We start from the raw sequence: 27,097 nt of genomic DNA on the forward strand, positions 1-27,097 counted from the left end.
ACCCTGGAGGTGTCCCAGGAAGGCCTGGCCATGGCACTGAGTGCTCTGGGCTGGGGGGCAAGGGGGGGGTGGGGCACAGGGGGGATCCATGGGCTGGGAGGGCTTTTCCAACCTCAGTGATTCTATGAATTTCAGCAGCCCTGACACCCAGGTGGAGGGCTCTCTGACAATCCTGCTCTCACCATTTTTCCCCAAATTGGCTGTGGATTTACTGTTTGCAGGCAGTAACTCCAACACCTGCAGCAGCCAGTGAGTGTCAGTACATGAACACAGACACTGACACACACCCTCAGAGGTGTACATTTTCAATTATATGAAAACGTCCAATAAACTTAAACAATCCAATAAACTTAAACAATAAACTTAAACTTTAAACTTCTTAAAATCAAACACTGAGCTCAGAAATACTCAGTTGTAAGGTAGGTGGTACCACCATGGATTTCCCAACAGCTCCTTTGGCCGAGAACCATTTTCACAAAGGAAGCAAATGGAAAGAGGGCTGTTCTGAAATGGTAAAGCCAGGGATGGTTCTCAGCACAGAAGCTGGTGGGGGGCAGCAGGGAAGCCCAGCCAGGAGGGGGGTGTTACCTTGTCCATGCTGGCCTGGTTGAGCCTCATGATGGAGGCGTGGGCCAGCCGGTCGTACACCGTCCTCAGGGCCTTCTTGGAGTACAGCTCCTGGGGCTTGAACAGCTCCTCCATGAACTTCCTGTTGAACATGGTGCTGATGATGTCGTTCATCACTGCAAAGACAAGGAGGCTCCGTTGTTTGCTTCCCACCATCCCTGGGGTCCATCCCACACGGACACCGGGGGCTCCCACGGGAGCTCAGCTGGGAGAGCAGGGACAGGGCACAGGAGAGGGGACAGCACCTCCCAATCCCACACTCCCTGGGCCCTGCCTGGGCTGAGCCCGCTGACATTCCCCGGGGCACAAACCACCTGGGCTGAAGGCAGCACTCCCTGGTTCCCAGTGGGAACAAGGCTGGCTTTGCTGCCCTGGTTTTACAGCTGTGGTTGGTACTTTTCACTTGTAAATAATGTTGTTTATAGGCTGCTCTGACACGTTATTATCTAGAAAAGCTCCGGTTCCGCCTCCTAAGGAAACTATTCTGGATCACTCTTGAGCTCTGCAGACTGCAGCTGTGCCTGTTCCCCTCTGACACTGCCAGTCTATCTTTTCTCTCTCAACAGAAGCTCCTGGATGACTCAGGGCTCTCTGTAGTCTTTATTCCAAACAGATTAAAACTGGCAGGTATTTAAGGAAGCATTTATATCCCTGGGATCTATGTCAGCCCATTCAGGGCTCTCACAGCTGCAACACCTGCAGGCACTGAGTGGCTCAAAGGCAGAACTCCAAACCTCCTTATGTGTGGTTCATGTTTTATGTGTAAATTTGGACCTGGAACTGTTTTGTGACTCACTGAAGAGTTTGTAGAGCTCAGGAGTGCTGAGTGTGAGGGCTGTGCTCTGGATATCGAGCTTTTAATGCACAGAAAATGGAAAACATTTTGCACTGGTTCAAGCAGATGCAGCATCTGAGCTTCTGTGCTGGATTGGACATTTTATTATCTCCCTGACAGACTCTGCAGAGTTATCACCAATAAACATTTGTTTCTCTGCCAAAAGAATGGTAAATGAAAATGCCAAGCCACACAGATTACTGGACAAGCATGGATTTTCCTAAGCAGGTGACTGTTACTGAAGCCCACAATGCCAGACAACCCTTGGGGATTAGAAAAATCTCAGAACAAGTAATAAAAAGAAAAGGAAAAAGAAAAAAAGTGAACACAGAGACAGTGGTGGTGATCAGTGCTTTGAACTGCTGCCCTAATGATTCCCTGGGGGGTCAGACACATGGCTTTTCACACCTGCCCTACACCAACAGCCACAAGAAAGGTCATGTCCCTGTCACTCCACCTCTTCCAACAGGATTAAGTCCCTGGGAACATTGCTGGGAATGCTGGGAGCCTGGGCAGGGGCAGTTGTGAGGGCAGGGGCCTCCAGAGGTGATTCTCTGCCCTCCCTAAACCTGCTGGTCACAGGCTCCTCCTGCACTGGTCACACACAGCCCAGCAGCTGACAGGGCTCACTAGTCTGGGCTTAAGTACCCAAAATACCTGAGCAGTGGATAATAAATACACCTGAGCACAAAGAGGAAAAAAATCCCTTCTTCCTCCCTTCCTTTCTAGTAAACTGTCCATAAAACAATCCCTACTTGCAATCTGAGGCAGAAACCCTTGCTATTTCAGGGAGAAAATCAAATATTATTAGTATCTATTTCATTTTGAAAGGAATCAATTACGAAAACAAATTAGAACTTTAGCCTTATACAGCTATCAAGGAAAGTATTTTTAAGCTGCTTGTGTGTGCTGCCCACACAAAGGCTTCTCCTGTCTTTGCAGAGTCACAAATAACCCAAAACACCACCAGGAGACAGACACCTCCCAGTCTGGTGATTTATCAACGGAACTGAAGCTCTGTGTGAACCACACACCCAGTCTGACATAAATTATCTTCTAGAATTAAAACCCCTTGTGTGGGCTATAAAAAGAACCGAGAAAGACATTAAAAAAATCACGGTAAAGGGCAAATCTCACACAGTTTGATAATAAATCTGTCACATGGTCACTAATGACGCAGCAAAGGTCCCAGAGAGGCCCTGGGGAGCTGCACACACCGGTGTGGCCACGGCAGGGGACACTGGAGGGCTGGCCCAGGACGTGGCACAAGCAACACAGCAAAAAGCAACTGAGCAGAGAGGGGGGGCATCCACTGGGGTGGGAGGAGAGAAACCAGTACAGCCAACCCCTCGTTGCTTTGGATGAGATAATATGGAGCATGTCATGAGACTTCTGAGATATTAAAGGCTGGAAAGGGGGTGATCTTGGAAACAGGATGCGATGGTAGCAAAAATAAGCTGGGGCAAACCCCAGGATATCAGTGTTTACCTGCAGTAAACATTAAACCCTGCCACAGGTGCTTATTTTGAAAAACATGAACCATAACCCTGATCTCTGGTAAGAAAGGGCTGCTCAGAAGGCCCCTGGGAGTTCTGCTCATGCTCACTTAGCAAACACCTGAGATTCAAGAGGTTCATTTCCTCACCCAGCTCTTCAGCACAGCCCTTGCTGGAGGCTCCTGTTCCAGGCAGATTCCAGAGGGAAACGTGTTCACACCTCAGCTGCTCCCCTGCAACACCCTCAGGCTCATCCCAGGCAGGAGGAGCTCAGCTGAGGGGCACCTGCTCCTCTGGGATCACCCTTTGGGAGCACCAGGACGGGCTGGGAAGGAGAAAGATGGGAATGCCTTCAACCTTCCCTGGAGTTCACCTGTCCAAACCCTGAGCGGTGAGTTAGACAAGGCCTTGGAAAAATGGAGCTTGCCCAACATTCCTGCATTTCAGCAGACAAACAACCCCCACACTGCTCACACATTGCATGCTTGCATCCAAACAATGCCAGGGAAACACAGACTATTTTGACAGGAAAGACCATTCAGATAATAAGTTTTGATCCATTTACAGTCTCTGTTAAATCAACAACTGGTTTTTGAGGCCGTGTGATTTTGAGACGTTGCCTGTTTTCTCTCAAGGTGCATTCTGAGGCCCAGGTGAGCATTCCTGTGGATCTGTGACCCTGCCTGAAGGCTGCAGGAGCAGCCCCGGGGGCAGGCAAGACGAGCCCCAGGTGAGCCCGTGGGGTTGGACTGGTGCATGCAGCCAGCAGTTACTGTACCTCGTTTCCTGTCCACATCTGTCCATTCATCTACACGAAGCATATAAAACAAAACAGCATTCGAGACGTGAGAACAAGAGTTGCAAGGAGAAGAAAAGAAATAAACTAAAAAAAAAAAATAAAAGAGAAAAAAAAAAGAAAAAGGAAAGCTAACTAATGGATTTTTGTCTCTTCTCATCAGCATGTGGCACTGGAGAATCCTGCCCTCCCCTTGGATAAAATCCTGCTGCTTCAAAGCACATCAAATTTTACCCTTTGCACAGAGCTTGGGAAGTTTTCAGTTGCATTTTTAAGTGAACAATATTTGAGTGAACAGCTTTAAGCATTAACAAACACTTCGGTGTGGATGAACCACATCTCAGTGAAATTAACACCCAGTTTTTTGGAAGATAAATATCCACGTGTGGATAAACTAGAAGAGATCCAGTTCTCCTGCTGAGATACTCCACCAAGATGTAATTTAGTTTGAACTCCAAACTCAGCCCTGTATGAACAGCAGTAAACTTTTGTCAGATCATTCTCTCAGGACACACCATAAATAAATAATTACAAATTGCCCCCTCACAATAATATGATAATTAAACAGTGAACTCTTTGGCACTTCATACAGGACAGGCAGAAGGGATAAACATAACAACCTCTTCAATACCGGGCTCAAACCCAGTTGATTTTTTATTAAAGCATCCCAAAGCTTCCCCAGGCACATTCCCCATCCCACGACAGGGAGCTGCAAGGACTTGTAAAGCAAAGCTGTAGTAATTTAAAGTGGAAAACAAAGAGGTGCTGGGCTGTGAGCTGGAGTTTGGTGCCACATATGAAGGCACAGGACTGCACAAGGATTTCGGCCAAATGCTGCTTGAGAGATCGTATAAAAACCAGACAAGGGTTTCAGGAGCCGGGCTTGTGTTATTTGAATTCAAGAAAATTTCATATCCTGCTTCTGCACAGGCATTAGAAATTTATTCCTGGAAACTCCTTCCCACTGCAGAGTGACCTGATCTGCCCCAGACAGTTCCGGACCTGGGCTGGCATCACCAAACCCTGAGTTATTTTGAGCCCAAAAGCACGTTTCCGAAGCTTTAACCCCCAAACCAAGCCCAGAAACACCGACGGGGCTCCAATCCCTCCTTGTCTGCGAGAATCTCCCAAAGCAGCCCCGGCGGCACCTCCGGGCTGTCCCCGCAGAAACTTCCCGGAGCCCCTCGGCTGCGGGACAGCACGGAGGGTTCATTACCGCGGTAATCACCGTGCCAATTAATTACCGCGATGGGGCCCCTGCCCCGGAGCGGCACCGACGGCACAGCGTGTCCGTGGGTCCCGGGGCGCATCCCGGGACCGGCAGCGGGGGCAGAGCCCTGCCCGGGGGCACCGGAGCGGCCCCGGGGGGAGCGGCCCCCGCCCCGCGCTCACCTTTGCGCGCCTTCTCCCCCGGGATGCTCTGGGCGCGCAGCCGCTGGTCCAGGATGTAGAGCATCTCTCCGCCCAGGTTGAGGAACAGCAGCGGCAGCGTCCGCGCCGACATGGCCCCGGTGCCGCCCCGGCCCCGCTCCCGGCCCCGCTCCCGGCCCCGCTCCCGGCCCCGCTCCCGGCCCCGCTCCCGGCCCCGGCCCCGCTGCAGCCCCGGCCCCGCTGCCCGGCAACCGCCGCCCAATGGCGCGGGCCCGTCTTGGCGCGCGGGACGCGCGTGCGCGCCGGGCGGGGCCGGGGGGACATCCCGGCCTGAGGGGACACGGAACCTTCCCAGTGCCACCCCCGGCACGGGCACGGGCACGGACACGGACACGGACACGGACACGGAACCCCCCCAGTGCCACCCCCGGCACGGGCACGGACACGGACACCTCCCACAGCCCGGGGGGCTCCAGCCTGGCCTGGGACACGCTTTCAGGCGTGGGGCAGCCACAGCTCCTCTGGGCAACCCCTGCCAGGGCCTCCCCACCCTCCCCTTCCAGGACACCGCACCAGCCTGAAATTAAACGTCCAAACCACTGGAAGCACTCGCTGCCCTCCCCAGGCGCTCAGCTCGGCGTGGACACCACATGAGCACAGAGGCTTCCGGTCTTTGGGCACGTGTTTATTGTCAGGCTGGCTGTGATGCTACACGGGAGTTCCCTCCTGTGCTGGCTTCTCCTGTGCCAACTTCTGCCCCTCCTGCGTTTGCTTCTCCTGTGCCAGCTTCTCCTGCCCCTGCTGCCCCCGGGCCGCCCTTGCTCTCGCCTGCCGCTCTCTCTGCTTCAGCCTCTCCGCTGCTTTCAGCTTCTGTGCCTCCTGGTACACCTGTAGGAACAAAAGGTGAGACAGGGGTTGGTGGAGCTGCCTGCAGAGCTGCTCCCTGTGCAGGCTGCTGTGGGCAGAGCTGCTCCACCACAGGCCAGATCATCTCCTCCCTCTGCGTCTCCTCAGGGCTCCGGCCAGCCCTGCTCCAGGGAATCATCCGGGCTTATTCCACTAACAGAGAGTTACAGAGGTAGGAAAAGACCTCTGAGATCACCGAGTCCAACCTGTGACCAATCCCCACCTTGTGAACCAGACCAGAGCACTGAGTGCCACATCCAGCTGGCTCCAGTCCTTTGGATCCAGTGTCATTGATTCCACTTGAGCATTTACAGACCCGAGGCACAGCCAGCTTTTGGTTCTGCTCAGTTATACCAAGATCTGCTGCACGCAGTAGTTACACCCATGTATTCAGAGCAGACAATGGGTGCACCCACATTCCGATTCCAAACTGCCATAAAATTATCTCATGTACCGATTCCCATACCAGGCTTTGAGGAAAAAACAGCTGGTTTGAAAAATACACTTTTGAGCAAACAAGTAGCACAACCTGAAGCGCCTGAACACAGCACATGTGTCACTGCCCATGACACAACCGTCCCTCGTGGAGCTCTTGGCCGAGCTTAGGCAGTTCCCTACAGTCATTATCAAACCCAAAGCCTGGATTAGGACTCGGCAATCAGATCAGCCCCTTCTGTCCTAACTGTGCCCTCCTCTGCAGCGGTGTTTCCCCAGCCCAGCTCCCCTGCTCCATACCTTGATGCAGAAGGCCTTCTTCACCAGCCAGCGCTTGGTGACGCGCCGTGTGTAGGGCGGGGGGAGGCTGTACTGGATGTCCAGCTGCTTGCAGGTGTTCTCGAAGGTGTCGTAGCGCACCCGCCGCAGGTACCCCAGCAGCTTCTTCCGCTTGTCCACGTCCATCAGCATCCGACGCTTGTTGTTCTTGTCCTGCAAAGCACCCGGGGCTCACTGGCCTGCAGGGACACTGCCCTGCCACCCCAGAAATCACTGAGAGCACACTGGGATGGGGCTGAAAGGGAACGACCAGGTAAAGGACAGGGCCTCAGAACAGCTTGTCTGGGGTGCTGCGAGCGTGTCGGGTCAGCACAGGGAGATCCAGGAAGATTTCATTTACTTTGCACTGGAATTGCTTTCTCCGTTCTGTGGCTGCACCTTCCCCTTCCTCTCCGACCCTGAACTCTGTTTTCAGCTTATGTGCAGTTTCAGGTGGTGGCAAAAGCTGCAGGGAAGGTCTGCTGGCTAAAACCTGCTGCCCCTGAAGTGTACTGCTCCAGAACAACAGAGGCATTTACCTTCGTTTGGCCAGAAATCAAATGGGAAAATAACCCATGACTTGGCTCTGTCTGACTGTCTGGTTGTTCTCTGGAAGGGAATGTGCAGCTGAGCCCCACCACTCATGGCAATCCCTCATGGGAGACATTTCCCTGTCCTATAGGAGTGATTTGTGTAAAGCACAGGCTCCAGCAGAGGAAGTCTAAAAGGTCTCTTTGCTGGAACACTTGGTACAGCTTCTGGCTTGTAATAAAATCTGAATTCTGTTCTGTTTTACCCTTCCAGTTTTCACGATTAACAAACAATTACACACTTGTTAATCCACTTCCCACCTTTTGCCCTGCATAAAGAACCTTTAGTAACTTTTATTGATAAACTCAGTTGTGATGTTTCAGATTAGGGCCCGAACCCAGGTAGCTGCAGGCAGGGAAGTGGCTGTTGGGACATTCACACAGCCCTGCCCACCAAACGTTTCCATGAGCAGCACCAGGAGAGACTTTGCTTTGTCTTTCACTGCAGCTGCTGCAGTGACACATTAATTAGTGAAAACTAAGCAGTGCAGCCACATCTGCAGGGAGAAGTGGAGCTCAACTCTGCCCAAAGGACTCTGCTCAGCCATTTCCTCCAGCAGTAACAAACCTGAACACCCTCCACGCCGAGTGGGTGAGAATCCGGCTGTGCCTGAGCCAGCAGCTCCCCACACTGGCACCAGGGAACAGCTGGAACTATTTCATAAACCTCCTTAGGAAAGCCACAATCCCCGAAATTAAAGTCCTTTTGTTCTAAACCAAGAAAACCACCCGAGCAGCTGCTGGGTGTGGGCTCAGATCCCCGAGTTACCTTGGGGTGCCTCTGGAGGTGCTCCTGGAACATGCGGATCCTGGCAGTCAGAACTGCAACTGTGAAGAACAGAGTGAGCTGTGTGAGAGCAGCAGCCTTCCCAGGTGATGCAGGATCCTCTGCCTTCCCTGAAGCTGCCAGCTGAGCACTGCTGCTCCTGGGGGACCCACAGCACCACAGCAGACACTGCCCACCACACCACAGCACACAACCTGCAGAGCTGTAACTGTTAAGAGGCTGCTCAGTTAGAAGGGAAAATTTTAACAACAGATCATAAAAATTTTATCTGTGAAATTCCTCTTGCACTCAGTTCCCAGTGATTTTACATTCATTTCACCTCATGTGGCTCAAGCTCTGGAGGAACAGAAAGCAATAAAGGTGTTTTTTTAACAAAAGCACCAGGCCAGCTCTTTGGGATTTCGGGCTCTGGAGGGAGCTGCTGGTGGCACTCTGAGGAACTGAAGGGCTTTACTGATGATGAGGAAGTGCATCTTGGTCAGTGCAGTGTGGCCTTTGTCCCTGCACTGTCCCCACACTGTCCCCACACTGTGCTTCAGCCACAGCTCTCCAACGCAAAGGGAAATTTGAGTTCCGTGGCTAAATCTGGTTCATTCTGGTAACAGATGCAGCTCAATGCTTCATGTCACAGGGGCACTCCAAGCAGAATAATGCACACACTGCCTTTGGAGGGTGGATGTGGAGCGGGAATTTGGAAGCACCCCAGCAGCCTCTGCCAGTGAGCATCCACTGCCTCTGCAATGCTCCCACACCCGGAGCAGCCCCCCAGGGCATCCTGCCTCTTGAGTGCTCTCCTGGAGGAGATTCTCCTAAATTATACAGCCAACTGGAAGTGCTGGGGTGGCAACAGCTGAATAAAGGCAGAGATGTTTCATCTGCCAACAATATCCTTCCCTGTTAAACTTGCCTTGCACCTCAAAGGAGCCGTTGTCGCTGGGAGACCTCCTGACCTTCTCCACCAGCTGCTGCGTCTTGATTTTCATCTTCTCCTTCTGTGGGTCACAGGAAAGCTTGTCACTCTCTCAGGAACACTAAAGGTCAGAGACACCAGCTCCCTCCACAAACACACAGGTAAAGGCTTTGCATTTAAGAGCTTTACTCAGTGGTTTTACATCCTTTTAAGCTAAAGTGACAACCAGCAAGGAGCGGCGAGATCTCTGTGCCACTTTATTATCTGTTTGTTTTCTGGGCATACAGAAGTAAAAATAGCTCGAAGAACATCTGCTGACCAGTGCACTGGTTTCTAGAACACAGGAGGCCAACCACAGGCAGCAACAGAACACAGCTCATCACCCCAGGACTGCTGAATACTTTCTTCTCTCATTTTAATGTGCAATTATTATCCTAAAGAAGACTGTGGGGTAAATTCTAGAAGCGCACAAGAATTATCAAGAATTATCAATCTCACGTATTTAATCACCCCAGATTTGCAGTCACTTAAAAATACAGTAACTGAAAGGTATTTACCAACACAGACAGGTCTCACACAAACGTGCTCACTAAATCTATTTTTTTCCCCCGAGCAGAATGACACTGACCTGACTTGCCATTTCCAGGGACAACAGCCTTCTCACTACATCATCCACGCTGCAAGGAGACAGCAGATCAGTTTATAAGCTACAATCAAGTCTATTTAACAAAAGAAATGAGCTCAGGTTTTCAGAACATACTCACTTTCCTCAACTTTAATTTACTCTACAATGGAGTAGAGTACTACTCTCACAGGGAGTAAACAAAGACCTCCCACAGCCCTAACCACTGACTGTGTCTGTAATTTGACTTTCAAACTGACTTTGCGATTTTTGTGCCCACAGAGCATTAATTAGTTAATTACTGAGCAGGTGACTGCATCCACATGTGGTTCTGTGTAAGACACAAAGCTCTGGAGAGAACAGCCATTCCCTCTCCCTGTGTCATACCTGTTCATTACTGGGAGATTGGCATAATCCTTCTTCAGCATGGTGGGAGGGAGGTCATCCAGCTGGCTGGGGATGTCTACAAAGAGGAGGCAAACGTTTGAGGAAGAGCAGGACAGAGCCAGAGCTCTGAGCTGGCAAACTGGACCAGAGGAAAAATGCTGCAGAGGAAACTGTGCTCCAAACAAGACAGGAGAACTGAACAGATCCAGCCAAGCTGGCAGCAACTGAGTGAATAAAACAGGTTCAGCCTCTTCCCTTCAGCACTCTGGACTTACAACGTGCTGTACGTGGATTTACAGAGTCCACTGAGCTCAGAGATCACAGCATGGTTTGGGTTGGAAGGGACCTTAAGAGATCATCCAGTGCCACCCCCTGCCCTGGGCAGGGACACCTTCCACTGTCCCAGTTTGCTCCAAACCCCATCCAACCTGGCCTTGGACACTTCCAGGATGGGGCAGCCACAGCTTCTCTGGGCAACCCGTGCCAGGGCCTCCCCACCCTCACAGAGCTCCCACTACTGACAATCACTGATTTTCCCACATTCAGGAGCTGCTGAATCTTCTGGGTGACTTCTGAGCAAGGAATTATTTCTGAAATGATTTCTGTGCCATGGGGGTACAACTCTGAGCACGTCAACAGCACAGCACTTGGCCCCGTGGTCCTGTGGGTCCTGACCTACCTTTCCTCCTCCTTGTCACAGGTCTGGCATAACCTCTGGCTGCCTGGAGAGCAGGGCTGCAGGCTGGGGGGAGAAACAAAGAGTTACCAGACTCGTGTGCATGTCACACACTGCTCAGCCTGTGCAGGGGCAGAGAACTGAGGCTTTCTCTGAGCAGTGACCGGGGCTTTAGTGCCAGGGCAGTCGGGACAGCTCAGCGGGGCTCTCACAGAGCTGTGCCCATCCACGGCTGGGCACGGAGCAGCAGCACAGGCTGCAGAGCGGGAGGGCTGCCCTGCACAAATGTGGTCACTGACAGAGTTTAAAGTGAGGAATTAACTCCAGTGATGCCATGAGCGAGGTGGAGGGGCTGCTCTGGGCCCCCCAGTGCCAGAGCTCGGGGCAGCCACCCCTGGGGACAACCTGTGTGTGACCCCGGTGTGAGCACTCAGCATCCGCCTGAACCGAGTCCTTTGACCTTTCAGGAACAAACTCTTCCCGCTGCTGTTCCAGGCCCCGGGCATCGGGTTATTGCCCTGTTCCTCCACCGTTTGCAGGCACAGACCCGGCAGTCCCTGACCCGCCTCACAGGAGCCGAGGGGCCCGGGGGGCTCAGGCCGCCGGGGTCCTGTCCGCGCCCCGGGGCCCCTCAAGGTCACCCGGCTCTGTCCCCTCTCAGGTGTGTGGCCCCGAGTGGCCCCCGGGCCACCTCCGGCCCCGGGACCGCCCCTTCCCTGCACCCTCAGCTCCCGTCGCGGCCCATCCGCCGCCCGCTCCCCAATTCCCCCGCCGGGCCCCGCTTCCCCTTCCACCCCCCGTCCCTGCCGCGCCCCCCGCGCCCCTCACCGGCCCGCGCCCTGCCCAGCGCGGCGGCCCCGCCGCGGCCCAGCAGCGCCAGCATGGCCGCGCTCAGCGACACGCCGCCATGGGCGCCGCCATCTTGCTCAGGCGCGGCGGGCGAGCGCCGAGACGGGGCGGGGCGAGAGAGCGAGCGCCGAGACGGGGCGGGGCGAGAGAGCGAGCGCCGAGCGCGTCGATGGGAGTGCCAGTCCCCACCCCGGTCCTCGTCCCGACCCTCTCCCGGTCCAGCCCTTGTCCCGGCCCTGTCCCCGCCCCTGTCTGTTCCCGGTCTCTTCCCTGTCCCCGTCCCTGTTCCCATCCTCATCCCCATCCCCATCCGGTTCCCGATCCCGCAGAGGCGCCCGGGTTGTTCTCAGCACGTTCCTGTTTATTGCGGAGGGGTGACAGGAGGGGACACACAGTGCGGGATGGAGCCGGGCAGCGGTGGATCCCCCATGCCGGGTCCCCGGTGGCGGTGGATCCCGCATCCCGGTCCCCGGTGGCATTCCCGGTGCCGCTGCCCGGCCCATCCCGCGCTAGTCCGCCCGGCACTCGTGCAGCTCCTCGGCCCCGCCGATGCGGAGCCCCTGCAGCAGCGGGAAGCTGGCGGGGGTCTCCTCGGGGACCCACCAGTCCCCGGCGCCGTCCCCGCGGCCCCGCAGGTTCTCGTAGAAGCGGGGTCCGGACTCGGGGAGCAGCCGCTGCCCCCGGTACCCCGCGCCGCCCACCCGCGCGTACTGCACGGGCTCGCCGGGGCCGTCCTGCCGCACGTAGGGCCGGGGCAGCGCCGAGGGGGCGGCGGGCGGCCCGGGGGGCTCCTTCCCCGGCGGCTTTCCCGGGGCCCCTTCCAGCACGGTGACGGTGGAGATGGCGGCCGGGCCGGGCTCCCTGGCGGCGGGGACCAGGAGCGGCTCCTGGGGACAGCGGGAGGTCACAGCCGGTGCCACCTGCCCCTGGTGCCACCTGCCCCCAGTGCCCCTCACCGCGGCCCTGGCGGGGAGCAGGGCTGGGGGAGCGGCCATCCCGGTCTCACCTGTGGCAGCACTGCCGGCACCCACTTGCCCAGGCTGCTGTTGGCAGGGTCAGGGACGCTGGGCCAGAGCTGCTCCTTCACTCTGGGGACCAGGGGACGAGGGTGCTCAGCCAGGGGGGCTGGAACGGGCGGGCTCGGGGCTGGGCTGGCTCCTGCCAAGCTCATGGCAGGATGTCACCACTCCCGGGACCACCCTGTCCAGGGGCTCCTGGGGCAGCCCAGCCCGAGACAGGGCTCCTGGTACTCACCTCTCGTTCTTCTGGAAGCAGATGAGCAACAGTATGAGCAGGAGAAAGGCCAGCCCCAGGGTCAGGAACAGGAACTGGATCTCAGTGTCATCTGGGAAGTGGGACAGGGTCACAGGGAACTGCGGTGGGCACCGTCAGCTGCACTGGGCCACGAGGCCGGGGCAGGACCCGGGGTCTGGGGGTGCCCTCCCCCCGTGGCTGCCCCCTCACCAAGCACTGTGGTCACCAGGGTCAGGCTGGTGCCGTTGGTGCCGCCGGCAGCCGTGGATGCCATGATGTGCACCTTGTACAGGGTCGAGGGCCTCAGCCCCCGGATGACAAAGGAGCTGAGAGAGGGATTCACGGTGGCACCTGGGGACACACAGAGCTGTGGTGGAATCCCCTCCCCTGCACAGCCCCTTGGGTCTCTGCTGGCAGGACCCGACCCCTCTGAGGAGGGCACAGGGTCTGAGGAGGGCACAGGGTCTGCTGATGCCCACACCCAGCACGTCGAGGCGGGACAGAGGGCACGGTCAGGACTCACTGGCCATGTCAGCCATGCTGTTGGCCCAGAAGATGGTGTAGTTGGTGATGAAGCCGTTTTGCACCTCCACTGGCAGCGGCTCCCAGCACAGCTCGGCTTCTGACTTGCTGATGCTCCTCAGGTGGAGCTTTGGGGCATAGGACGGTGCTGGGAGGAGCAGGACAAGGCACCGGGCACTGAGCAGAGCCACTGCCTTGGGTGGGAACTGGTGTGGGGGGTTCCCACTCCCGAGGTGTGGGCATCAGGCCCTGCCCACACTGTGGGTTAGCTGAGAACACCTCCAGAGATGAGCCAAACCCAGCCCCGCAGGCTGAGCTCTTGGGCACGGCCCCTGGATTGGGGCTGTGTGGGGGAGCACTTGTGCCTCCTTTCAGGAGGGCAGGGGCTCAGGGGGGCCCAGGGCAGCCCCGGGGGGCACACGTACCCCTCTGCTGGGAGTAGGCTGCGGTGTGGATGGGCATCCCAACGGTGTCCTTGTAGAGGGGGTACAGGGAGATGTTGTACCGCTGGAAAGGCTCGATGCCATCTGCAATGCAGGGCAGGGGGGCGGGCGCTCGGGGCACTGTGCCGAGACCCCCCGGCTGTGCCGCCCCCGCCCCACAGAGCCAGCCCACCCTGCCCTGGGAGTGGAGCCAGGGGAAGGAGGGAGGGTGGGGAGAGGGCTCGGGGCAGGGTTTGGTCAGGATGGGTGTCAGCCCCCCGGGACAGCCAACCAGGGGGGCAGGGACCACCCGGCAGGGCAGGGACCCCCACTTACACTGGATGAGGGCTGCGGTGGCCGCCCCGTCACGCTCCATCTGCCAGCAGGCGCTGCAGTGTCCGGGCTCAGATGTCACCCGCTGCCACTCCAGGACATAGGCGGCCACCGGGGCCGGCGGTGCCTCCCAGTGCACCCTGAGGCTGCTGATGTCCCCGGGCTCGGCCCAGAGCCCGGCCAGGGGCTCACCTGCATGGGACAAGCAACCGGGATGATGGGAGACGGGAGCATCCTGCATCACCTCCCAGAGTCAGCCCTGCTCCTCGCCCTGGTTGTGCACCCCATGGCAGCCTGCCTGGGGGAGCAGAGCCCCCCGGGGGGCACACAGAGGCTTCAGGCACTGCCCTCACCTTTCCTCTCCAGGAGGACAACCTCGGTTGCTGCCGACTCTCCAGCGGCGTTGTAGGCTGAGAGGTAGACCCTCCTGGTCCCCGTGGGCGCCGAGAAGTTGCACTCGGTGTGGGTGGTGTTGCAGACGGTGGGGGGGTTCCTGCCCCTCCTCCTGGGGCTCAGGGTGACACGGTAGCCCAGCACTTGCCCATTGGCCTCGTGCCGCCGTGGGGCCTGGGCACAGGGGGATGTTGGTCCCCGCGGGGATGTTGGTCCCCGGGGTGATGCCCCTGCAGCCCCCGAGTGCCCGCCTGCCCCCGCTCACCTTCCAGCGCAGCTGCACCTCCAGCTGCCCCCCTGCCCCGGCCGGCCGAGCCCCCCACCACGCATCCAGCTTCCCTGAGGGGGCTGCAAAAGGAGGAGCTGAGAGGGGCCAGCGCGGCCGTGCCCCAGCGCTGTGCTGCCTGCCCGGGCAGAGGGGACCCCTGGGTGACTGCACCAACCTTTCTCGTGGGTGGTGTAGTTCCTGCCCGGGCTCCACTCGCTCCAGAAGGCCAGTGCTGAGCTGCGCCGGCAGCGCAGCTGGAAGTGGTACCGTGTGCCGAAGAGGAAGCCGCAGCGCTGCGCGGTGCCAGCCCGGCCCACGATGCCAGTGACCTGGTGGCAGCCAGAGTGAGGGCTGTGCTGGCTCCTGCCTCAAGCAGGAGCTGGCCCTGGTGTGGGTGTGAAGGGACACCTTGTTGTCCTCCTCCCACACGAGCACCCTGCTGCTCCCACTGCTGGGAGCGCAGGGAGGGTCCCGGCTCCTGCCCGGTCCCACCGCCCCAGCCGCACTCACCAGGCTCCAGGCAGGGTCCTCGGGTGCCCGGTAGCGCAGCTCACACTGCAGCTCCATGTGCTCCGTGCCCCGCGCCACCTCCCAGGCCAGGGCAACGCAGTCGGTCTGGAAGGGGATGGACTGGATGTTCCTCAGGGTTGGGGGGTCCAGCTTGGCTGGAGGAAGAGCAGGAGAGAGCTGGAGAGATGCCGTGGTGGGCAGAGCCCGGGGCCATGGCCTCACATGCGTCTCTTGTTAATGCCAGGACCTGCAGCTGGGGTTCTGCAGCAAGAAATGGCAAGAAAGCACCCCAAACCATTTAGGAAAACAGCTTGTGGCAGGGGACAGGAGCTGGTGCATGTCCCTGCCTGAGACAGGGCAATGCTCAGGAATGCAGCACTGGCACTGCTCTGCATCAATGCCTATGAAGGAAAAACAGATTTTGTGGGGCTTGGTGTCTGGAAGACCCCACATTTGGGTCTGCCCACAGGTGAGAGTGTGGCACAGCCATGGGAGGGCTCAGCTGGTTCCTGGGCAGTCCCTCCCTGGGCCCAGAGCAAGGAGGATAAGCTGCTCCATCTGGAAAGGCTCCTTTTATAAATAGTTTATAGGCACTGGATCCATTATTAATAGACCTCCGGAATAAATGGGTAATCAATTGCTGGAGGAGCTGTGGAGTGCAGCAGGTCAAGCGGCAGCTCATAACCCGCCGCACGCGCTGCTCGTGTAACGCGGCGCTGGCACCGATTCATCCCGGCAGGACATCCATCACGGAACCCGCCCGGAGGACGTGACCTAAACCCCGACCTGCTTTAATGGCACTTTAATACCCCTGTCACCGCTGACGAGCTTCCCTGGCCCCTGTGCTGTCACTCACCGACGTCCATGGGGTCGATGCAGAGATGCTCCGACTCGGCCGTGCCCAGGGCGTTGGTGACGGACACCCAGATCTCCATCTCCCGGTACAGCTGGAGCAGCGGGCGCGGCACCGTGCAGTGGTTGTGCCCGCCTCGTGGGGTGCAGCCCGTCACCGCCTGGGCTGTGCTCCTGCGGCAGCCAGAGGAGTGGGCTCGGGGTCCCTCCGGCAGAGGACAGGGCTTGGCAGGGGTTTGGCGGGGGGACCGCGGCCCCGAGGCTTACCCGGCACACTTCAGTGCCACGCTGGTGGGGAGGTGGCTGTCGGCTCCCTGCTCCCACTGGCACGTCAGCCCGTAGTCGCCGAGGTTCAGGACACAGCTGAGGTTGAGGGGCTTTGCAGGAGGGTCTGGGGGAGAGCGATCGGGGAAGAGCCTGAGCAAGTGCCCATCCCGGGTGGGGAGGAGGGTGACACGTGGCAGCAGCACTTACAGCCCGCCCTGATCTCGGCCACGGCCACGCGCTGCTTGGTCCCGTTCCACTCCACGCAGCACCACAGCCTGGCCTGCGTGCGGTTGAACTGGGGCAGGGTGAGCTCGGACACCTCCGTGCCCCCCGGACCCTGGCGCTGGCTCCCAGCCACGGGCTTGTTGTCCAGCATCCAGCTGATCCGGACCTTCCCCTGCTCCAAGCCCTGGCAGAGTTCCCTCTGGATGGTGCAGGTTGCTGTGACGGCTGAGCCCAGGGTCACAACGGGTGAGCCCACGGCCACCAAGGCGCAGCCCAGAGTCCCTGCAGGCAGGAAAAGCGTGTCACATCCTGGGCACGGCTGTGACAAAGCCAGCTCAGCTTCTTGGTGCCCAGGCAGGACAGAGGGATGAGCCTCTTCCCTCAGACAGGCCCCCCAGCCCTGGAGAGGAAGAGCCGGGCGTTGGGCAAGCTGCCAGCACGTGCCAGGTCCCATCCTGCCCGCGCCCGCTGTGCCACTGCTCTTCCTGCCAGCCAGGATGGGCACGGGGTGCTGGGGACAGCGGGAGCACACGCTGTGGGACAACACAGGACGGGCCCCACTCACCGCCCGGGCAGAGCAGCAGGAGCAGGGAGAGCTGGAGTAGGGGGGGTGTCCCAGCACGGCGCCTGGCCATGGTCTCCTCCGCGGCTTTGGCATCACCTGGAATGGAGAGAGCGGCTCGTCCCGGGGGTCGGCAAGGGCTGGGGGCGAGGCGGGCTGGAGGAGCCGGGCTCCATCGTCCCCGGCGCTTCCCGGAGCAGAATGTCCTTTAGCTGTCAGCGCCAGCCTCTCCCCAGCCCTTCCGACACCTCCGCCCCCGGCTCGGCCGCCCCCGCAGGCGCCGGCGTGGGCAGCGCAGCGGAGGCGCTGGGACGGGGGTCCCGCCCCGGCCCCGCTCCCCACCCGGGCACAGCACCCCCTGCCCGGCCGCAGCACGGGCTCAGTTTATCTCCGTTATCTCCAGCCGCTGCCGGGCAGAGATTTGCGGTTTGAGGGCGGGTGAGCGCTCGGGCTGTGGAGGGCGATCAGCTGGAGAGGGAAGCGAGTGACCGACGGCAGCACAGCCTGAGCTGCGGGTCTGCGCACGCCCCCCGCTGTCCCCCTGCCTGGGGCTGGGAATGGCCCTGCCAGCGGCCCCTGCCTCTGTCCCTGCCCGGCCACCGGCTCATCCTCTGCCCCGGCCGGGTCCCCGCCGTGTCCCAGGAGGGGCTGCCCGTGCTGTGCCCAGCTCTGGGTGCCCACAGCAGTTCCCTCCCCCCAGCCCCAGCCGACGTCCAGGGGGAGATGAGGGACTCGAGTGTGGGAAATGGGACAGCAGCCACCCCTGAGCACCCAGCACGTGCGGCTGTCCCAGGCAGGGGACAGGGCAGAGCAGCCACAGACAAGGTGCTCAGTGGGACCCGAGCACCACGCAGTCGTCCCTACCTCGCCCCCATCCCTGCTTCTCCTCCGTGCCCGGTGTGTCCGGTCTCGGCTCACCGCCCGCTCCGAGCGCTGGGCTCGGGCTGCCGGCGGCTGGCCGTGCTCAGCCTGTTTGCTAACATGCTGCTTTCCCCGTTAGTTCCTCAAAACCAGGGCCGTTAATTGCTGTGACGCTCTGAAGAAGGTGATTGCAAAACACTTCCCTGAAGGCTGCGACCCCCTCGCTCGCCGCAGGCAGGAAAGCCCAGGGCACACAGACATCCCGAGCAGCGCCAGCCCCCACCCTGCCCGCTCCAGCGGCCCGGACCTGGACCAGCTCCTCACTGCTACTGCCCTGGGGCCACCAGGCTGGGCTGGGAGACACGGTGGTGGACTTTGGGGACAGGTCCTGCAGGGGGACATGGGCTGGGGACGTGGGCTTCAAGGAGCAGGAGGCAAACCCAGCTGTGGCTGCCAGTGCGATGTGGTGCTGCCTGGGTGCAGCTCACAGCCCCCAGCCCATGTCTGTGCCCATGTGCATGTGGTCCAGCTTGCCCCAGAGTGAGGGGACCCACAAGATGCCCAAGGGCAGCCCATGACCCAGCCTTCCCACCAGTGCTCCCAGTGCCAACCATTTACACAGGTTATTCCAGCAGCTCCTCGCCCAGGCTGACCTGGGGGCTCACTGCCCCTGAGGGACCCCCATGTCTGGAGGGACGGGGCTGCCATGGGGGGTAACCAGGGGGTTGCCCAACCCACCACGCACTCACAGCCTTCGCAACCACGGCGACTGTTGTGCAAACTGCTGTTTACTCCAGGGTCGGGGCTGTGTGTCACCTCCACCGTACGTTACAGAGCTCACGCAGCCCCACACTGCCAAAAACTGGCACTGCCTCCCACAGAGCTGGAAGGGGGTGGCTGGGGGCTCTGACCACCGACCTCACAGCTCCCACAGTCCAAGCAAAGGCATTTTCCCCCAAATCTGCCCTGCCCAGAGGGGGCTGTGCTGCTGGCAGGGGTGGGGTGGGGGCTCAGCACCCTGGGCTGGGCCACGGGGTCGATGCCCACCACTGGCCCAGGCTGGGGGAGCTGCCCTCGCAGCATCTCCCTGGGGTGGAGCAACCCCCAGTATTTGGGGAGGAAGCGCAGGCCGTGGGGGCTGTTTACCAGCCGAGCAGGAATATCCGTGGGTAGCCATGGAGACGTGGGCATCTCCGTGGGAACTGAGGGCGTAGCTGCAAACACCCGGCTGGACACCGCCCTGCTGCCCGTGGGGCCCCCACGGGGTCCGTGCTGGGATCCCACGTCCCAGCGTGTGCAGGGGACCCCACCTGCCCCCGGCCTCACCCCATCCCTGCTCCACAGGGAAAGGGCCTGTCCCGGGAGGCTCCGAGCGTGCCAACGTGCCCTGGGAGCAGGGATGGAGCAGACCTGCCTCCGTGGCACTGCTCTCGGTTCCCGTTCAGCTCTGAGTCACCCTCACAAGCCCTGGGATGGGACAGGGGACGAGGGAGGGCGCAGGGTCCCATCCCTGCAGAGCCCCTACAGCCAGAGCCACAGGGCCTGGCCAGCCCGGGGGCAGGAGGGTGCATGAGGAGGGGGCTGCCAGGGGCAAAGCCTGGGATGAAGCCCGAGGGTCCCACGGTGAGGCTGTGGCTGTGCAGAGGGGGGGACACAGGCCATGGTGTGGGATAGCACGGGGAGCAGGGTTTGGAGGGAGGGTGGGTGGGGGCTCATGAGGCAGGTTTTGGGGTGGGTGGTGGGGCAGTGGGCTCCCAGGCCATGGCACAAGAGCCTCCCAAGTCCGAGGCCATCGGGCGAGGGGGAAGGGGAAAAGGGGAAGCGGCCGTGGGGCTTTTCCTGGGTTGCAGAGCGTGGGATGGGGACTGCTGGCACTGGGCAGCAGCCCATGGACGAGGCCAGACCCCAGGGACAGCTCTGGTCACAATCTACAGGCAGCAGCCCCACATTCAATGCTGGGGGGGGTGGTCTCAGCTGCCTCCGTGTTGCCAGTGCTCCTGACTCCATCCCTGCTGGGTGGATCATTACTATTAAGCAGAATAAAGTACATTCCTGGTGTGTATCAGCTCTGCTGGCAGCCAGAACCAGCCCCCCCAAGGGCTTTTCCCTTTCTTCTTTTTATTCCCTAAAAAAATTAAATATTGCCAGTCATGTAAGATGCAAGATCTAAGTGCAAAAGCTGCTGCAGTCTCTAATGGATGAGGAGAGCTGGTTAATTGCTGCTCAATATGATTAATTCAAACAAACCCCCTGCTCAGCTGCTAGCAGAGGGGAGGGAGCAGAGGGCTCCCTGCTAAGCTGCCCCATGGGTGGGCAGACGTGGTCAGGATGGGACCCTCGACTCAGGACAGCACCACAGGGGGACACGGGGGAACGTGGGGAGCCCAGGCTGCCAGCACAGAGCTGCTCCAGGGATGGGAGCCCAGCTGGGACTCTCCTTTGTCTGCAGGCTCTGGTCTCCCAAACCCCAGGGATGCCCCTGTGCTCATCCCTGCCCTGTGCCACCACCGGCTCCTCCCCAGGGAGGAGGCTGCAAATTGGAGAGGATTGATGGTGGGGGGCTGACCTTGAACAGCTCCCAACACATTCCTGCAATTAATGAGGCAGGAGGATTAATTTCTGCGTGGCAGATCTGGGGAGGCCCTGGTGGGCACAGGGAGGGGGAGGAGGGAGAGATGAGCTGCCATTATTCATCTCTAATCTGTGAGACACCAAAGGGATGCCAGGGCTCATCTCGGCAGAGTGATCCAACGGGTGCAGGGTGAGAGGGAGAGATCTCCCATGGGCCCACCTACCCCTTGCCTGTCCCTGAACTCCTGGCTCTGCTGCCCAGGTACCTGTGGTGGAGGAACCTCCCCACGTCCGATGGCCCAGCCCCGGGCCAGCACCTCATCCCCTGCCACTCCTGGAAATTCCCACTCCTTTCTGCTGAGACACTCCAGAGCCCGTGGAGCATCTTGTCCTTCTGCCATTGCTGAAAAGAAATCTCCCTTTGATGCTGTCCCCCACCAAACCACCAGGGCAGGGGGGTTTCTGCCCCCACCCCATGCCCACAGTGCCAGGCAGCACCTCTGAGTCTGATCCCGGCTGCCGGTGGCCCCTCCTGACACTTCCCAGCAATCAGGCTGCAAGCACAGCACTATTATTTTTCTGCTCTAATAAACACCTCTGACAATAATAGAAAAAAATCGGCTTTCATCTGGAGAAAAGGATACCTGGGAATTATTTACTCAGAGTCAATAGCGGCGGGTGGGGGGCCGCCAGCCCAGGCAGGTGCCAGCAGCTGCTTGTGGCTGGAACATTGCATGGGAAAGGAGCAAAGCCCTCTCAAATGATCCCCCCTTGCTCCTGCTCCCCCATCTTGGCTGTGCTGATCAGGGGAACCCCCCTCTTTCTCTGTCCATGCCACCCTGGGACACGCTGCCAGTGCCAGGCCCCTGGAAGGCACAGGGGGGCTCCGGGTGCTTGAGCCGTGGGGTGGGAGCCCAGCTCGGAGCTGGCACCTCTCCTCTGCCTCTGCTGGGATCTGTGAGAGCAAGAACTGCACGGTCAATTGAGCTAATCACAAAGGCAATGAATGTCTGCTCCGAGAGGCTCTAAACATCCCCGCTCAGAGCCAGTGACACGAGGAAATAGGAATCCAACCAAGCGGCCTCCAAAAGTGTTTTATTCCCCATTATTTTCATTAGCTGCCTTGTAATTTGATTTGTCCCTCTCCTGCTGCTGGCTGGCTCCGTGGCCAAGAGCAGTGACAATGAGACACCGTCAGGAGCCCCGGCGGTGCTCGGGGGGGTCGGGAGTGACGCAGCTCCCCCGGCTCCGGGGCTGTGTCTGTGAGAGGGGACTGAGCTCTCATATTGCCCCGATCTCTTGCCCAAAACCCCTCGAGGCTCAGGCTGTGGTTCCCAGCACTGCCAGTGCTCTGCCTGGGGGGCACAGGGTGAGGGCCCCACTGTCAGCACCTCCCGCCTCCAGGTGCTCCTGTGCCCCTGCTCCCGCTGACATCCCGTCCCCATTATCTGCAATTTCCTTGAAAGCTGTCAGGCCTCACCGGGGCCCCTTTGCAGATGAAGAGAGGAGGAAACAAGCAGGTCTGCATTTATCCCACTAGAAATTAATCCCCCCCTTCTTATTTAAAGGTATCAGTGAATGAGGCCAAGTTGTTAAGTGACAAAAGAAAAATGATTCTTGCCTTCCAGGGTTATTAAAATCATGTTCTACAATTTTAGCAGCCACAAGGAAGCCCAGATAATGACAGATGATGATAATCCATCTCCAGCACAGCCTGGTCTATAATGATACTGCCCATATCTCTTGTATTACCACCAATTACTCAGCGTATAATGAAAATGTACATTCATTCTGGGGAGCTGCGTTTGCTGCCTCTGAATCCAATTTCTCCCTCTCCTTCTCCTGGCCCTCTCTGGCTGCAGCTGGAACCCCCGCCATGCCTGGCTCTGGGATCAGGGCTGGGGGAGCCTGTCCTGTGCCGTGCCCCTCACCCTGGCCCTGCACTTCGGGATGGGAGCGCCTGCACGGGGCCTGTCCGGGACACAGGGAGGAAGGGAGAGGCTTTGAAATGCAAATTGCAGGAGGAACACGAGGAGATACAAAGCAAAGTGAATCCTCTCTGCTGCACCGAGGTGGCAGCTCACAGGTAACCCAGCCGGGGCCAGGGCAGCCCTCAGGAGCTCCCAGGAGCTGCCAAAATCCACTGTGAAAGTGCCTGTCCCAGTGCTGAGCTGGCATAATCTGGCCCAGCCAGCACCATCCTGCCCAGCACAGCACCACCCTGCCCAGCACAGCAGCATCCTGCCCAGCACAGCACCATCCTGCCCAGCACAGCACCACCCTGCCCAGCCAGCAGCATCCACAGGCCCCAGCCTGGAGCAGAGGTTCCATCACACCCCCAAGTGTCACCTTTGGCCGTAACACAGGGTCATACACCTCCCCCCACAGCCCTGTCCTGGGGAAAATGCACCTCTGAGCTCTTCCACCCCCTCCCTGGAGGCAGCTGTGCCTCCCACCCCAGGACTGGCTGCATCCCCCAGCAGGGCTTAATCCCGTTAAATCAGAGTGGGAATCGCTCAGACCCAGATGAGCATCTGATTGCAACTGGATCTGCTCCTGCCACAGCACCTGGAAGCTGCACAAAGCTCTCCCTGTGTAAGATTAATGTAGATATATATTTCATCTGGATTCTATTATCTTTCACTTTATTCAGGTCAAAAAGCAGGAGACAACATCTTTTAAGATGAAAACATAATCTTTTGGAAAATTGAAAATATAGATCATTGTTTGGGCAGGAGTCTGTGTGTGTGCTGCTGCCTCCAGCCCTGCCCCAGAGACCCCCAGCCCACCCTGGGGGCAGCTCCACGGGGGTCCCTGGAGCAAAGGAGCATCTTGTGCTGATGGAGAGGAGCTGTAAGTGGGAAAGCTCCCAGAAAAGCTTTGTGTGTGTGTATGTTTGTGTGTGTGCCTGCCCTTCCCAACACCCACCGTGGTGAGCACCGAATCTCCCCATTTACAGACCTCCCTGTAAATGCTTTTCCTTGGAGCAGAGCTCTACAGCCAGTTAGCTCGTTAACATAGGCCTCCAGCTAGCAGAACTTGCCTCGTTATTTCTTAAATTAAATGCCTTTATTTTTTCACAACTTTGTGTAATAAATCTGTGTGTGTTTAATACATAATTAAGGGCCCCTCCTGCTCTGAGCTGCTCTGGTACCGCCTTCCCCAGCACAACTTTACATGAGTTATTAAAGAACAGAGGTGCATCCATTAATTATTTCATAAATATTAACAAGCCCTTAATGGCTGGAATCCTGGAATAACAAGTTTCCCAGGGAGTTAATTTTTAAAAAGGTTGTTAACTACACTGACCGCCGGGCTCTGGGAGCCCACGGGACCCCAGGCCGTGGGTGAGGGTAACAGGAGCTGTGCCAGTGCCAACTGCTGTGCTTGGACCCCTCAACAAGATGGACCTAAACTGAGGATGGACCTCACCTGGAACATGGCTTTAAACTGAAGGAGAGTAGGTTTAAATATTGGGAACAAATTCTCCCCTGTGAGGGTGGGGAGGCCCTGGCACAGGTTGCCCAGAGAAGCTGTGGCTGCCAATGGACCTGGTGTGCAGGGGGTGAAGTGGTGATGTCTTGGAAACCTGGGATGACACTGATTCATTGGGGCAATTAAAGCTCTTTCTGGCCTTTTCTCAGTGGCATTTTGGCATTTGGCTCGTCATGAGTTACAGCACCTTCTTCTCGTGGGGAAATTTATAGCCATGAATTTTGCAGATCCCGGTAGAGCATAATTACCTGGTGAGGGGAGGCAGGAGCCCTGGGCAGCAGCTCTGTCTGCAGGGAGGGCAGTGGTGGCTCCAGCTCCAGGCAGGGGTCTTCCAGCCAAGAACTCCAGTGAATTCCCGTGGGCTGGGGCTTCTGGAAGTGAGAAACACAGAGTCAAAAACATGGGGTTTGGCACGTTTTCATTCCACCCTGCAAATTACCTTTTGTTGAGGGAAGATCCCACAGACTGAGCGGGAATTCCCTGCGGAGCATCCCTGTGGGATGCAGGTCTGGCAGTGCCTCTGCCCTGCCGGGAACTGGAGCAAAACCACCCCCTGATCCGCTCCCGGATCCCACATCCCAGCACGAACATCACCGGGATGGGAGGACACCACTGATTTAATCAGGGTGACAGGAGCAGGGGCCCTGGAGGCTCCCTGGCATTGGTGTCACTTTGTGTCACAAGGCATTTTCTAATGTCGTTTGCCAGTAACACAATCACCTTCTCCGGGGTGCAGAGGCACTTGTTTCTCATCCATTATGATACAGACGTTGCTCCTCAGCCCTCATTAGTGCACGGGGGCAACACGTCTGGTGTTTTTAGAAGTGTGACATGGATGAGAAACATATTCTTGCCTTTCAAAGGCGATAAACAACCTCTGTTGTGCAACTTCCCTCAGGGGCCATGGGGGTGAGGGGGGCTGTGGAGCCCACCCAGCCCCACGTCTGTCCCTGGGGAACCGGGGCTGATCCTGGGCCTCAGTGCTGGGAGAGGAGTGGTATTTGGGGAGGTCTGGGGGCTTGGGGGACCCCCATTTCAGCCACCAGGAGCTGGATGACCTGCAGGAGGGCACTGCAGGGCCCTGGCAGGGATGTCTTGGATCAGATCCAGCCCCGGTGGTATCTCGGGGCACCATCACCCCCCTGGCAGTGCCAGGACTGACCTGAGCCAGGACAGGGCTGGGGGGCCAGTCCAAAGCACCTCCAGACAGTGGGGTTTGAAGGTGGCTGCCTGTGCTCTCCTGACCAAGAGCTGAGGCAGTTTATCAATGTATGTATGTAGTGAGCTTTCAGCTCACCTTCAAAGCCCCTGACTCCGTGGTGAGCAGCCCCGCTCGATTCCGCTCATGCATCTTTAATCTCGAGTGAAAAACGAGGGTTTTTTCCTTTTCAGTGTTTGGCTTCAGAGGCTGAGATAACATTAAATCTCCTCCTCAAGCAGACCCAGAGGGGCAGCTGCAGCTCTGCTCCCCCGAAAGCACCACACTGCCCTCAGGGACTGTGCCCAGTGGCACGAGGGAGGCACAGAGTGACCAAAAGTGAGGGAGCAGGAGCCAGGCAGCTCCTGTGTGGTGCAGGATCATCTCCCCATCGTGGTCATCTAGGCCTGTTATAGACATGAAGCACTTTGATGAGCCAGACAAGCACTTAAAGAGTGTTAAACCCACCAACAGGTCAAAATGCAACTCCAGCTCCTGCCCCAGTGGGGTCCACCCAAGGCCTTGGGATCAGCAGGGAGAGCACCAGTGTCTCGCAGGAGCACAAGGATGTGCTGGTTTGTTTGGGGTTTATTTTATTATTATTTTTTTCCAAGAGGAAAAAATCGCTATGGCAACTCCTGCAACCACGGCGCTGCTGGGAGATGGGCTGGAGTGAGCCTTGCCACTCATCATCTGACAATGTTCATCTGCAGGATTTACATAGTAATTAATGTCAAGAGGCAATCTACAACTTGAGCAATCAGAGTTTCTGTGCATTAAGTCAGACTCTGCAGACAGCAATTCATAATTGTGTGTCAGAAAGGCATTTAACCCCTCGTGGGCTCTCCCTGGGGAGCAGGAACTGCCCACGCCCCGACCCAGACGTGGGGCACGGAGATCCTTGGACCTCCCCACCCCGACCCCAGTGAGCTCAAGGCTCTCCCACCTGCAGCTCCCAAACCCTGCCCATTCCTCTTTGCCCTGGAACTCCTCCAGCCGTGCCCTGAGCAGACCATTCCTGCTCAGGTCGGGCCTTTCCTGCCCAAGTCCCACTGTGTTTTCCCCGGATACATCATTAACTCGGCACCTTCAGGATCCATCTCTAACCCAGCTGCTGTCAGCAATAACCCTCCTCCCCCAGCAGCACCAGAGTCACCCCCAGCTCCAGGGCAGCCCTCCTGTATCCCCCATCCCACTCCAGCCATTCCCATCCCCACTTCCAGGCTCTCTGGGAAAGCCACCATCAGAGACAGGCAGTTCAGGGTAGGAGGCTTTGGGAAGGGGCAGTGAGACACCTGGAACTTGGCCCTGGAGGAGGGAATGTGGGGATCAAGAGGGGACAGGGAAACTTTCCACCACAACCAACCCAGTGCTGAGGGGCTGCTCCTGTCCTCTGCTGCATCCTGGGACAGGGTTCAGTCCTTGCCACCCAAACCCCCTGCAAATCCCTGCCTCGAGCTGTTCCTGCAACCTCCTCTGTAAAAGATAAAGCTCCACTGAATCCCAGCATCCTTTCTTCATCCTTTCAGCTGAAGCCAAAAACTTCAGAGGAGGAATAAAAAAAAAAAAAAATCTAATTGATTTCTTCCGTTCTAACGAGTCAATCATTAGGGTGGGGTTTTTTTAATGACTCATAAGCAAGCTTGACATGTCTGTTAATTAAATAGCCATCTCAGCTCTAATCTGCTGCAAGTTAATCATTTGGGGAATTAAAAGGTGTCAGTGCTGAATTCCTTATTAGTGTAAGTGCTCTCCTGCC

At 58.1% G+C, this 27,097-nt stretch overlaps 3 protein-coding genes across 6 annotated transcripts in view; all 3 read right to left on the minus strand.

The window, feature by feature from the left end:
* OSCP1 (organic solute carrier partner 1) overlaps positions 1 to 5,288 on the minus strand; it is a 9,340-nt gene extending 4,052 nt beyond the window's left edge. The window contains exons 1-3 of one of the 2 annotated variants that reach the window (XM_017828357.1): positions 5,147 to 5,288; positions 3,737 to 3,766; positions 589 to 743 (exon numbers count right to left, since the gene is read on the minus strand). In XM_017828357.1, the coding sequence (XP_017683846.1) occupies positions 589 to 743; positions 3,737 to 3,766; positions 5,147 to 5,258 (297 nt within the window). In that variant the 5' untranslated portion in view covers positions 5,259 to 5,288. The remainder of the gene's footprint in view (positions 1 to 588; positions 744 to 3,736; positions 3,767 to 5,146) is intronic. The other variant, XM_017828358.1, reaches the window with a different exon arrangement.
* A 501-nt stretch (positions 5,289 to 5,789) lies between these two features.
* On the minus strand, positions 5,790 to 11,639 carry MRPS15 (mitochondrial ribosomal protein S15). Of its 3 annotated transcripts, none has more exons than XM_017828359.1 (8): positions 11,585 to 11,639; positions 10,760 to 10,822; positions 10,081 to 10,156; positions 9,700 to 9,748; positions 9,069 to 9,153; positions 8,144 to 8,202; positions 6,767 to 6,958; positions 5,790 to 6,013 (listed from the first exon to the last, which is right to left on the minus strand). In XM_017828359.1, exons 1-8 carry the CDS (start codon positions 11,637 to 11,639, stop codon positions 5,834 to 5,836), a joined length of 759 nt encoding a protein of 252 aa, XP_017683848.1. In that variant the 3' UTR covers positions 5,790 to 5,833. The 3 variants fall into 3 exon arrangements, with proteins under 3 accessions (XP_017683848.1, XP_017683850.1, XP_017683849.1); XM_017828361.1 differs by lacking the exon at positions 11,585 to 11,639 and adding an exon at positions 11,217 to 11,339; XM_017828360.1 differs by lacking the exon at positions 11,585 to 11,639 and adding an exon at positions 11,056 to 11,107.
* A 306-nt stretch (positions 11,640 to 11,945) lies between these two features.
* CSF3R (colony stimulating factor 3 receptor) overlaps positions 11,946 to 27,097 on the minus strand; it is a 58,306-nt gene continuing 43,154 nt past the window's right edge. The window contains exons 2-17 of the mRNA XM_017828353.1: positions 24,389 to 24,511; positions 17,217 to 17,312; positions 16,634 to 16,933; positions 16,427 to 16,550; positions 16,164 to 16,333; positions 15,308 to 15,462; positions 14,973 to 15,126; positions 14,795 to 14,877; positions 14,490 to 14,703; positions 14,140 to 14,328; positions 13,807 to 13,908; positions 13,383 to 13,529; positions 13,070 to 13,210; positions 12,860 to 12,950; positions 12,612 to 12,693; positions 11,946 to 12,492 (exon numbers count right to left, since the gene is read on the minus strand). Coding sequence (XP_017683842.1) covers positions 12,115 to 12,492; positions 12,612 to 12,693; positions 12,860 to 12,950; positions 13,070 to 13,210; positions 13,383 to 13,529; positions 13,807 to 13,908; positions 14,140 to 14,328; positions 14,490 to 14,703; positions 14,795 to 14,877; positions 14,973 to 15,126; positions 15,308 to 15,462; positions 16,164 to 16,333; positions 16,427 to 16,550; positions 16,634 to 16,933; positions 17,217 to 17,286 — 2,400 coding nt within the window. The 5' untranslated portion in view covers positions 17,287 to 17,312; positions 24,389 to 24,511 and the 3' untranslated portion in view covers positions 11,946 to 12,114. The remainder of the gene's footprint in view (positions 12,493 to 12,611; positions 12,694 to 12,859; positions 12,951 to 13,069; positions 13,211 to 13,382; positions 13,530 to 13,806; positions 13,909 to 14,139; positions 14,329 to 14,489; positions 14,704 to 14,794; positions 14,878 to 14,972; positions 15,127 to 15,307; positions 15,463 to 16,163; positions 16,334 to 16,426; positions 16,551 to 16,633; positions 16,934 to 17,216; positions 17,313 to 24,388; positions 24,512 to 27,097) is intronic.

Source organism: Lepidothrix coronata, unplaced genomic scaffold (genome assembly GCF_001604755.1).
Source record: "Lepidothrix coronata isolate B3197 unplaced genomic scaffold, Lepidothrix_coronata-1.0 Scaffold147, whole genome shotgun sequence".
NCBI lineage: Eukaryota > Metazoa > Chordata > Aves > Passeriformes > Pipridae > Lepidothrix > Lepidothrix coronata.